The 12526-nt window shown below is 50.2% G+C and overlaps 1 protein-coding gene across 10 annotated transcripts in view; it reads left to right on the top strand.

The window, feature by feature from the left end:
• Window positions 1–12526, top strand: part of EPB41L1 (erythrocyte membrane protein band 4.1 like 1) — a 146694-nt gene that overhangs the window by 88598 nt on the left and 45570 nt on the right. For all 10 annotated transcript variants that reach the window (XM_065921926.1, XM_065921927.1, XM_065921924.1 and 7 more), the window contains 5 exons: window positions 2223–2413; window positions 4046–4210; window positions 6104–6208; window positions 7001–7043; window positions 10650–10725. In XM_065921926.1, the coding sequence (XP_065777998.1) occupies window positions 2237–2413; window positions 4046–4210; window positions 6104–6208; window positions 7001–7043; window positions 10650–10725 (566 nt within the window). In that variant the 5' untranslated portion in view covers window positions 2223–2236. The remainder of the gene's footprint in view (window positions 1–2222; window positions 2414–4045; window positions 4211–6103; window positions 6209–7000; window positions 7044–10649; window positions 10726–12526) is intronic.

A 12526-nucleotide genomic window follows, 5' to 3' on the forward strand; every position in this document is an offset into this window, starting at 1 on the left:
ATTAAGAAGGCATTTATTTGAAGAGTTCTTCCCTGTAGGCCTTATCTAGCATAATGGCTGATAGCTCCAGTGCTGGCTTAGAAGAAATCCAGATCCGGGAAGATTCATCTCAGTTTGACCTCATGAGGCTGTGTGCGCCACCCCCCCAACCCCCGGCCCCGGGAGCAGCTCTGTGGCTTTGTGTTCTGGCACTGAGTCAGCACTTAGCGTCATGTAAGCAAAAGAGCTTTTATTTAATGATGGCTTTAAGTTATACCCGTAAAGCCCAGGGTAATGATGTGAGTGGAAAGCATTTCTGGGTAGGGATGAGGCCATGTGGACCAAGGCCTTCTCTTCCTCCTCATCTTCTTAACAAAGCATCCATAACACCAGACCCTCTCATTTGTGCTACAAGCTCCAGCTTACAAAGCGCTCTGCTCATTATCCATAAGGTGGGGATTGAGGATGCTCATGACCTATCTTGGGCACTGGAGACGCTGGGTGGCTGAGTGGGGGTGCTCAGGGCCCCTGACTTTCTGTTCAGTGTCCTTTGCTGGTGGCTCCTAGAAGGCAGTGGGGGAAATAAGATTGGGGCTTAGAGCATGTGCACAGCCCCGGGTAGATCCAATGTCTGTCTGCTTCTGCCCGTCAAAGGCCCCCATGGTGGGTGGGGTGGGGGAGGGACCTGCCAAATCTCATCTGGATCTTTCTCTTTTAAAGTGATGGATTCAGAGGAAGGCTCTAGACTCAGCAGGTGAGGGTTCCTGCTCATTTCTGTTTCCAGGTTTTAGCTCCAAAAATTTTTTTTTTTTTGAGAGGTGTGTTTTCACTGATGGGAGTCAGAAATGGATTCTTTTGCTTTCCCAAAAAGAAACAACTTGTGGGTTAAATATATGTATATTATATATATGTGTGTGTGTGTGTATGTGTATTTTTTAAAGTTATACAAGTAACTCCAAAGTGTATGAAGTTAAAAATGAAGTTCCCTCTCTTATCATGCCCTATGGAACTCTCTTTTTCTCCTCAATAGCTTCTGAGTTATTGACCTCTCTTAACAGTTTAGTGAGTATCCTTTCAGATCTTTTACTACATGTGTACAAGCACTAAGATGTTGATATTGTTGGGGTTTGTAAGGACCTACTGCCCAGCTGCCCTTTGGAATAAGCAAATTGCAAAGAGAGAAAAGGAGAGAGAGAGAGAAAGGCATGGTCCGATTTATATTGATATTATGTATAAATTTTATAATATAATTATATATAAATATATTATAAAATATAATATATAATATTTATATAATATAAATGTAAAATATAATTTAAATATAATGTAAAATTATATATAATTATATATATAAATTATATATATATAAATATAAATGGGACCATGCCATTCTCTCTCTCTCTCCTTTTCTCTGTTTGCAATTTGCTTATTCCAAAGAGCAGCTGGGCAGTAGGTCCTTGATTCTCTGAAATCTCATTTCCTGCTTCAAGGGGGAAATGATAAGAATAGTCTGTCGCAGAGATAATTTCTGAGTCCCTCGCTTTGGGGATGAGTCCTAGTGAGATGAACTGACAGCCCATTTGTAGCAGACTTGGGGCCTGAGCCCAGATCTCTGTCTTTGACATCATCAGGGTTATGCGTTTGTTAAGAGGACCTGTCTTACCCCTTTAGATCCATCCTGACCGCATCCCCGTGGAGTCAGGGGGCAGGAGTTATTGAGGCTTGGGGCATGAAGAGCCTTGCCTAATGTCGGGGCTGGAAGGACTGGGAGCCCAGGGCTCTTTGGGTCGAGTTCAGTTTATCCAGCATTGCTGAGCGGCTGCCGTGTGCCAGGTGCTATGGTGGGAGAGACAGCCGGGCCCAGGGCCTGCCTGGAGGTGGTCCCTGACTGTCCCTGGTGCTCTTGGCAGAGTGGGGCCCCCTGGAGAGGCTCTTCTCGTCCCCAGGAAGGGCCCTGATTCCAGACCTGGGCCTAGAGACTGGAGTCCCTGAGGAGCTATATGGCCAAAGGGTGGGTGGGGGTCTGCGACCTCAGCTGCTGCCCCTGAGCCCTCGCTTCTCCGGACTCTCTCCCCGTGCTCCCTTCCTCTGTCTCTCCCTCCTCCCCCTCTCTCTGTGGCTCTTTGTCCATGTGTCTCCATCTGTCTCTCTCGGCGTGTGGTTCCTGTCCCCCTCGCTCTGTTCTGTCACGCCCTCGCTGCCCCTCTCCCTCATCACATCCTCTCTCCTTCATGCCAATGCAGGCGTGCTGGTCACCATGACAACAGAGACAGGCCCTGATTCTGAGGTGAAGAAGGCTCAGGAGGAGGCCCCGCAGCAGCCTGAAGCAGCCGCCGCAGCAACCACCCCTGTGACCCCCGCGGGCCACGGCCATCTCGAGGCCAACTCCAATGAGAAGCAGCCGCCCCAGCAGGACGCTCGGCCTGCAGAACAGGTGTGTGCCCGGGAGCGGGGAAGGAAGGAAAGTGAGGTGTACTGTTGACCCACGACATGCCGAGCACTGTGCAGGGGCCATCGTGTTCATTTTTACATTGTATTCTCCAGGACCTCAGGAGATAACTACTCATCTCCCCATGTTACAGTGGGGGAAACAGAGCCTCAGCAGGATGGAGTCACGTTGCTATAAAGTGCTGTGTGCTTAGTCGCTCAGTCATGTCCAGCTCTTTGTGACCCCATGGACTGTAGTCCACCAGGCTTCTCTGTCCTTGGGGATTCTCTAGGCAAGAATATGGGAGTGGGTTGCCATGCCCTCCTCCAGGGCACCTTCCCAACCCAGAGATTGAAAGTAGGTCTCCCACATTGCAGGTGGATTCTTTGCCATCTGAGCCACCAGGGAAGCATAAAGTGACAGAAGTGCAAATCAAGTCTATATCTATATATATATATTGACCGCACTGCATGGCATGCAGGATCTTAGTTCTCTGACCAGGAATTGAACCCTTGCCTTCTGCAGTTGAAACGTGGAGTCTTAACCACTGGACTGCCAGGGAAGTTCCAAGTCAAATCTAGATCTGATGTTGAAAATCTGTGTTCCTCCAACCTTATTTTCCTATTCCCTCAAACTGTCCATTCTAGCTGGGCAGGCCTAGTGTGACTCCAGAGCAAAATTCATCATCTAAAGAGACAAGAAGGGGCTCCCCTGGTGGTCCTGTGGTTAAGAATATGCTTACCAATGCAAGGGGTGCAGGTTTGATCCCTGGTAAAGAAACTAAAATCCCACATGCACAGAGCAGCTAAACCCACACTGCAGTTAAAGAGCCTGCTTGCTGCAATGAAGACCTAGCACAGTCAGAAAAGAAAAACTTAAAACAAATAAAAGAATAAAGATCAAAGGACTTGCGGCAGGGGGTTCATCCAGCCATTGAATTCACACCTCTCTTAATTCACGACAGGACTAGAGAGGGAAGGAGCTCAGCCAAGATCATTGAGGGTATCCATTGCAGAGTTAGGACTGATGTGCAGGGCTCTGACCTCCCTTCCTTCCATTAGATCAGCCCTAGCCACTGGTGGCTCAGTGGTAAAGAACCCACCTGCCAATGTAGGAGACTCGGATTCGATCCCTGGGTCGGGAAGATCCCCTGGAGAAGGAAATGGCAGCGCATTCCAGTATTCTTGCTTGGGACATCCCATTGACAGAGGAGTCCGGCAGGGCCTGCAGTCCATGGGGTTGCAAAGAAGTCATACACAACTTAGTGATTAAACAACAACAAAACCTCATGCTTGACCCAATGACAGACTGGGAAGAAGGAGACCAAGCCCTGATAACTGATGCACTGTTAGTTCTAAGGAGAAAGGATAGCTCTGGCCTCTGGATTTGGTTCTGTGGGATGCTTCTGCCTGCAGGGGAGCAGTGGATCCCTCCTATGAGCCCACCTATTGTACGTAGCTCTGACTCTTCTCCTGCATCATAGATGGGGGTCACCTGGGGGAGGGGTGTCTTAGAGGTCTATGGCTCTCCTTTTGGGGTCTGTCTTAGCCCCAGCTGCTTCCTCATTGCATCTCATTTGGATGAAAGGCTATGGTTTCAAGCTCGCTGACCAAATCCTTCCCTTGGTTGGACCTGCAGAGCCTAGACATGGAGGAGAAGGACTACGGGGAGGCCGATGGCCTGTCAGAGAGGACCACGCCCAGCAAGGCCCAGAAGTCACCCCAGAAGATTGCCAAGAAGTACAAGAGCGCTGTCTGCCGAGTCACTCTGCTCGATGCTTCGGAGTATGAGTGCGAGGTGGAGGTAGGGAGCCCCAGCCCAGCCCCAGCTGATTGGCCTTGGAGCCAGGACAGGCCTCTGGGCACTCAGCCCGGGCCAAGCCAGAGGGCATCCATTCTTAATGGAGGACTGGACCGATTGCCATGTAGATGACCGGCCAGCCCTCCTTTGCCCAGACCCTGGCACCGAGGCCCAGAGAGGGCTCTTATGATTGCACATAGAATTAGACAAGGCCCAGGCCTGGCACCAGGACAAGACTTCTTAGGGTGGCTGTACCTTGGGTAGGACTCACCGTCTAGGGGCTGATCTGTAGCCTGGTAGGACCTGGGCTCTTCTATCTCACCCCACAGTCACCGAGGTTTTGACTAGAATCATTTTCATGTATTACTGGATGGGGAGAGGTGTTCTCCCTGTGAACCACCCTGTTCAGGGCGCCAGGACAATCCGGTCACTCGAGGATTCAATGGTAAGGTGTCCCCTAGGCATAGGGAGGCGGCTCATGGGAAGGACTGCTCCCCACAGGCTTTGTAGAAACCCTGTCGCGTGGTTCTGTCCCCCAGTGGGTGGCAGAGAGGACGCCTCTTCTCTGGGGTCAGCCCTCCTGGCTTCACATTCCCTATGTTGGCTGGAACTCCCACTCAAATTCTGAACTCTGACCGCCCCCTTAGAGGTTTTACCCCCATCCAGGTGCCATTCCTGGCCCGTCCACATGTATGGAAGAGTCCAGAGGGTAGCCTTACTGCTGAGAGTTACAAGAGCCGCCAGTTCCCCCCAACCCAACCCCACCCTCTGAGCCCTGGTCTTAAGGGACTGACTTACTTCTAAGCCCTGGGAGGCTGGTTCTGTCTTCTTTTCAGGGTTGGGGTTTCTGTCTTTCTTTTTTTTTTTTTTGATGTTTATTTCTTCCATAGAAGGGTTGCAGGGTGGACACCCTGGGCAAGAGAGGGATATCTTCTCCCTCTTCTCTCCTGCCCATGCTAGCCCCAGGGTACTATTTCATCTGCCCTAGGAGAGTGTGAGGGTTTGGCCGAGGCTGCTTTTTCTGAAGGCCTCCTTCAAGAGGAGGCCAAAAAACCAAAAATCCCTTGGTTTTTCAGCCGTTCCCACAGTCAGGCCTGATCCCAGTTCCCAGTGACTCAGCCAGACCTTGCAGGGACCTCACCACCTCCCTGGAGCCCCCTGCCTCTTTGGGTAGTGACTGTTTCACATGCCTCTGTTGGCGCGCGTCTTCACACCTGTGGGTTGGGTACCCACAAGTTCTGGGCTTTGTCTTTCCTAATCCTCAAACCCGGATGGTGCCCAGAGAGCTACCACACATGGATGATGAGAACTAGGGGAGAAGGTGACTCCCACAGTGCTGCTTCCATCGGAAACTGATTTAGGCTCTTATGAGCCCCTGAAGAATGTCACTTGCTGTTGGGTAGGGGGCGCTCCCTTAGTGTAAGGAGAGGGACCCGGGAGGAGAGTTATGCTGTGACTCTGAGTCCCAGGCCCTCCCCTCCTCCCCTGCCCACATCCGTCACATGTCAGGCAGTTCGTCTCTTCCTCTCACATCCAAAGCTCAGATTTTTGTTTTCTCCTCCTTGGGTCCGACTTAGACTGTTTCTCTTACTGTACAGGAAGGAGAAGTCAGTCACTCCCTGACCCCACTCCGGTTTCCCCCAAAGCAGATTTAAGTGCTAGGAGGACCCAAGGAGGGCTTGGATGAAGGCAGTGAATGGGGTGGGATTAGTGTCCCCCCAGTATCCCTTCGGACTTGGTGAGCAGAGCCCGGTGGGAGGCAGGAGCACTGAGATCCTCCCCAGATGCTGGAAGCCTCTTGGGGGTTTTCAGGTCATCCTGGTGGAGCCTGGGGCACCTCCCTGCCCCACCCTGACGTGCATTCCAGCCTCATGGCATCTCTGCTTCTCTCTCTAGAAACACGGCCGGGGCCAGGTGCTATTTGACCTGGTCTGTGAGCACCTCAATCTCCTGGAGAAGGACTACTTTGGCCTGACCTTCTGTGATGCCGACAGTCAGAAGGTACCTGGGCTGGGGAGCGGAGGTGGCTGAAGGTCTGCTGCGGGGAGACATCTTCTCTTAATCCCCTATTGGCCTGGCCACATCCTATGGCTTCCATCAATCCTCAGACCTTCATTAGGCACCTTTTCTTTTTTGGGGGGGTGTAGACCATTTTTAAAGTCTGAATCTGTTTACTGAATCTGTTTCAATACTGCTTCTGTTTTATGCTTTGGTTTTTTGGCTGCGGGGCATGTGGGATTTTAAATCCCTGACCAGGGATCTAACCCGCACCCCTGCATTGGAAGGTGACCTCTTAATCACGGACTGCCAAGGAAGTCCCCACTAGGCACCTTCTGTTTGCACAACCCCAGGTTTCATCCAGCCCTGTCTATCTTCAGTTCTGTCTCCCCTGTGTGCCGGTCCTTCCTTGGGACCTGCAAGTCAGCCCCAGATGGGTATCTGGAGAGCTGTGACCTGGCTTCCTGGGGAAATAACCCCGGTGTCTCCTCCCCACCCTTAGGAAACTCCTGTCTGAGTGTCCTCCTTCTCACCCATGCCAGCTGCATTACCTGTTCACCATGCTGCCTCAAGGCAGTGCCAGGCCCGGGGCCCCAGGTCCCCAATCCTGCATGAAGCCAGGCCTCATTCCCTCACCTCCCAGTCCCAAGGGAAATGACCCAGACTGCTCAGCCAGGGAAGAGTGTTCCCTGCTAGGGCGCTGTCTGCAGGGCATTTCAGGATATTTCTGTCTCCTTGCCCTACCCACATCCCCTCCCCCAGCTCCCTCTAAGGACCTCTTGTCTTCTCCTGCAGAACTGGCTGGACCCCTCCAAGGAAATCAAGAAGCAGATCCGGAGTGAGTGACCTGCCGTGAAGGGAACGTGGTGGGGACTCCATCGTTCTTGGGGAGGTGCATTCAGACCCATGAGTTCATTTGCTCTGTGTGGCAGATCTGAGAGAAGGCAGGGTATTATTGTAGAGATGAGGAGCCTGTAGAGTGGACAAGAGGAATGACTGTCTGGAATCACTCAACATGTTAGCAGAGGAGTGTTCAGGATGTCAGCCCTAGAAGGGACTTGCAGGGTCATCTCAGACAAGGGGACAAACTGATGGCCCTCAAAACAGCCGCCCTCCTGTGCAGGGCCAGTGCAGGCTTGGGAGATTAGTGACCTTTGACCCAGCTCAGAATCCTTGTCCACATTGCACTCTAGGCTGCTGCCAACTGATCCGTAGTGAACGTGTCCTGTATTTAATAACAGGTAACTGAGGCCCTGAAAAAGGCAGTTATTTACCCAAGATCACAGAGTGAGGTATTGGCCACGCCAGGTCTCCAGCCCTGGCCTCCCAATACTATCCTGCTCTCTTTTCAAGGCCTGGGGCGAAGACAGATGAGCAGGCCAACAACCTGTCTTTTCTGGCTCAGAGGGAAAGCAAGGCATATTGGGAGGGACAGGGCAGCCTTCAAATGGCAGAAGGGAGAGGTAGGTGGCCTCAGCCAGGGGGACATGCAGTAGGTGGGGACTTGGAGCCTGGAGGCAGAGATGCCTCCACCAGGGGCTCCGCCCCTTGACTGTGCCTGGGCTCCCTGGTCCCCTGGCTGGAAGGCTATAGCCGAGCCTGTTGCCATGACAGCAGGCAGCTGGGTCTAGGGATGCCAGCTAATATGCAGGAGGGGGCTTGAGGTTCTTCCTGTAGCCTCCTGTCAGTTGGAGACAAAAGGTAGGCTCACAGATATAGCCCTCTCCGCTGGGGCCAACAGGGTCCTAGGCCTAGCCTCTAGGCTGTCCCCAGGAATGTCAGCCCGGCCGGGAAGCCTGCCTCTCATGCCTGAGAGAATCAGAACACATGCAGGTGGCTGAGAGTGTTTGAGATGGACCAGGACTTTGGAAAAGAGAGGCTGCTGATAGAATCTTTGGGTCTCAGCTCCCTCCCAGGGCAGGGAGTCGGGTCTCCTCAAGTTATTGCGGAGCAGAGCTGCCTCCTTCAGTCTCTGTTCCTTTCCCCATAGTTTCTACTGATTCATCCCAGTTCTGTCTTTGGGGACTCCATGGAAAAATTTTTTTATCCCCTACCCTGCCCCCCATATCATTCAACTGTGGAATCTCCCCCAACCAGGAATTGAACCCAGGCCCTCAGCAGTAGGGTGCAGAATCTTAACCACTGGACCACCTGGGAATTCCCTGTCCTCTTTCTTGATTTGTGACAGCCCCAGACTTCTGAAGCTGGCACCTGAGTTCTGATGTTCTGGCCTTCAGAGTTTGGTATATTTCCTCCCAAATCTCAGTGCTCATAACTCAGGGCACTGGGGGCAATTCCTCCACCTCTCTGGATTCCTGCATTTCCCTAGCAAGTGGATTAATGATTCCTGCCTTGCTAGGTGGGGATGAAGTTTCTATGATGTGGGTGTGGACAACAGCCAGCACATAGTAGATGCTTCACACAGTAGGAGGCAATCTGGAGTGATGGTTATAAGCGCAGACATGAGTCAGACTGCCTGGATTTGAATCCTGACTCCATCACTACTTCTTGTGTTAGTTAATTGTTCTGTACCTCATCATCTATAAAGTGCAGGTCACCCTTATAATTAGGGTTCTTGTGAGGATTAAATGAGTTATAGGTGTTTAATACCTAGAACATAGTAGAACCCAGTTTGTTTTAGCCATTATTATTATTATTGTTAATTATTGCCATTATTTTCTCTCTTTTTCTCTTTTTTTTTTTGACTGCACTGCATGGATTGCAGGAGCTCAGCTTCCTGGGCAGGAATTGAACCCAGTGAAAGCCCGGAATCCTAACCACTAGGCCACCAGGGAACTCCTCCATTATTATTCTTGAGACAGGAATTGTTTCCCCTTGAAGAGTCAGCTGTGGTTAGGAACCTAAGCTGTAGGGTCTTGGGAGTAGAGGCTAGACCTGTTTTCTACCACTGACTGGCTAAGTGATCCTGGGAGGATGACTTAACCTCTCAAAATCTTTATCTATTAAAAGAAAAGTGTACCTCAGGATCATTATAAAGATTAAATTCCAAAAAACACATGGAAAGTTCTTAGCAAGCAAAGCAACCAACACTTAGTAAATGTGGGAGACATGACAGCTATGAAGATGGTGATGACCACAGGGACAGGATGGTAGTGATGGTATGGTCACCAGCCCTTCCTGACCGTGGTCATGCCCCAGATGAGCCTTGCTTTCTCACTTTGTCAGGGGTCCTTTTTTTAAAAATTGAATTAATTAATTTTAAAAATATTTATTTATTTTTCCATGCCAGGTATTAATTGTGGCACACAGAATCTTTGATTTTCACTGCAGCATGAGAACTCTTAGTTGCAGCATGTGGGATCTAGTTCCCTAACCAGGGATTGAACCTGGGCCCCCTGCATTGGGAGCATGGAGTCTTAGCCAATGGACCAACGGGGAAGTCCCTGTTGGGAGTTCTTTTAGAACTTGGAGCCCAAAATATCCCAGGGGCCATCTGACCATTGTTCTGGACTATGGCCTTTCTTCAAGGCCTCCTCTCTCCCCACTGCCCACCCCTCCTCCCCCGCCCTTCTTAAGTGGTCATCCCTTTTCTTGGCTCGCAGAGCTTCTCTAGCTAAAACCTCAACCTTTATTTTTCTTTACTTTTTAAATGTGTACCATTGATTTTTCGTAGCTAAATGTGGAAGTTAACATTTATCCCAGTGAAATGTTTTTTGTTACTTTTAGCCCATTATATTTGCCTTTCAGTCTCGTTTATAATCCATTTGAGATGGAGTCAACATCAGATAGGACAGAGTTTTGCAAAGTCTGTTCTGAGAAACATTAATGTGGAAGGAGGCCCTGTGACAAATGGATGCAGCAGGTCAAATGGGCTCTGGAAACTCTTGAATGCATGTCCCCCCTTTAAGAGGTTCAATGCACAGTAGCAGAGTGAGGGCTCTGAGAAATCCAAAGTCAGGAAATCTGTTTAATGTGGTACTTTCTAGATTAATAATCTTCCCATTAATGTCCTGGGCACAGACTTTGGTGTAGAGGAAAGAGTGGGCTCTGGAGCCAGGTGGCCAGGGTGGGTCTGAACCTTAGCATTGCCACTTCCTAGCAGGTGACCTTGGACTGGCCATTTTACTACCTGGGCCTTAGCATCCTCATTTACAAAATGGGGGTGATCGTAGGACTTGTTTACTGGGCTGTTGTGAGGTTTTATGAAGTGATGTTTGTGAAGTATTTAACAGCATGCCTAGCATGTACCATTGGTTTTCTTTCTTTCTACCTTCCTTCCCACTCCTAGTTCACAACTCTTTTAATCTGGGCCTCAGTCTCCTCATCTGTCAAATGGGAATAATGTTCCAGGCTTTCTTACGGGTTTGTCCTAAGATTACAGTTATGGAAAAACTTTGAAAAACTGTCCATGAGATGGTACGTTTGGGCCACCCACTGGAAAGATGGGGCCTCTCTGATCTTTTCTCCCACCTGCTCCTCTTAGGCAGCCCCTGGAATTTTGCCTTCACAGTCAAGTTCTACCCTCCTGACCCTGCCCAGCTGACAGAAGACATCACAAGGTGAGGGCTGGGGAGGGGTGGTGTTGTAGGGGGATGGGCACAGGGCCCTGGGAGATGCAAGGTGGAATATGGGTACAAGGTGCGGGGTGCAAACCCAGATGCCCACTGAGGCCATGCAGATAGCATCAAAAAGGGAATTTGACTCAGTACAAGAGAGAGTGATCCCAGCACAGTGTCAATAGCAATGAATCCTTGACTTCAGAGGGGGAGGTGTCACAGGGAGCAGAGGGGCTCAGTGGGAATTCAAGAGGAAAGAGACCACCTAAAACGGTCCCTGTTCCCCTTGGCAATCACGTATGTGGGCATCAGGCCCTATCGTTGGAAGAAAGTTAGAGATTTGAGAGTAAAAGCCACAATTTAAAAATGCTGGCGACTCATTTAAACTTTCAAAACACATGGTATGGGCCATCTCTGGGTAGGATAAGCCAGACACATCTAAAGGCTGATGGGCTGGGTGGACCACCACGTTTTGGCTTTGGGGATAAGGAGGGATTAGAACACAGGTGCCTTTGAAAGGGGGAGTTTGGTCCTGCATGTTAGTTGGTAGTGTGGAGTAAAATGGGGCGTGTGACATCCCCAGGGAGGTAAGCCCAGGCTGCTGGAGTGAATTGGTTGTGGATTCAGGCCTTGTGCATCCACAAGGCCAGTAGATAACAAGGCTTGATGATTAGAAGAGGGTGTGAAGCATCCCTCGTGGGGCTCAGCCTGCCTCTGGAACCCGAAACAGAGAGAGGACTTTCTCTTTATCTAAGTGTGTTAGTTGCTTCAGTCATGTCCGACTCTTTGTGACCCCATGGACTGTAGCCTGCCAAGCTCCTCTGTCTATGGAATTCTCCAGCAAGAATACTGGAGTGAGTTGCCGTTTCCTCCTCCATCTCTTTATCTAAGCCTCTTCCAAACAGACAGTCTTACTTCTTGATATCCTGGGGCTGTGTCACGCCTACCACCAATAGGATGTGGTTTGGGTCTACTAAGCCAGTCCCTGTCTCCCACTGGGTCCCTCTCTAATCTCTGCCACTTGCCAAGCAATCAGCCAAGGTCAAGATACTGACTCTGGTCTTGGGAGATAAAACAGATGTTCCTGGAATAGATCAAATCTGAGGCCTTGGCCTCATTAGCCCTGCTATAATTCCTGAGGTCAGCTTGGGGCCAGGGTGGCAGGCGCAGGGGCTAAACTTCATTCCTAAAAGGGCTGAGAGCTTTAGACCACGACCACCCCCACCCTTCCGGCTCTTGCCCACTGGTGCCTCCCCTCTTTGTTCCTGGACATTGGGACACCAAGAAAGAAGTTAGCCCTGCCCAGCATGGATGGCATCAGGGAATGGGGTGGTAGTAGCACTATTTAGGTGTTTATTTTTTGGGGGGGTGCACTGCATGGCGTGCAGGATTTTAGTTCCCCAACCAGGGATCAAACCTGTGCCCCCTACAGTGGAAACCAGTGAACCACCAAGGAAGTCCATGTAGCAGCTGTTTAGCAAAAAATATTTAAACCCCAAATAAACTGGTCAAAACGGCAAAGTGACTGGAATGAAAGACCAGTCTGTGTACCTGGCGATGATTTCTGAATTTGGAGACTTTTGAATGAAATGCACATAAGCCCACCGTCGGTGCCTGTGATGTTTGAGCTGCTGCTGATTCTCAACCGCAGCCTTGCCTCTGAGCATACACTGAGCATGTACTTTTTGCCAGAGCTTCAGTTCTGACTGCAAGATAATGTCATGGAGCAGTACAAACTACTTAAAAATAAAAGCCACTTAAAAGATACAAGCAATTGAAAAAAATGGTGAGACATGGCAAAGTG

This window comes from Muntiacus reevesi, chromosome 2 (assembly GCF_963930625.1).
Source record: "Muntiacus reevesi chromosome 2, mMunRee1.1, whole genome shotgun sequence".
In the NCBI taxonomy this organism is placed as follows: Eukaryota; Metazoa; Chordata; class Mammalia; order Artiodactyla; family Cervidae; genus Muntiacus; species Muntiacus reevesi.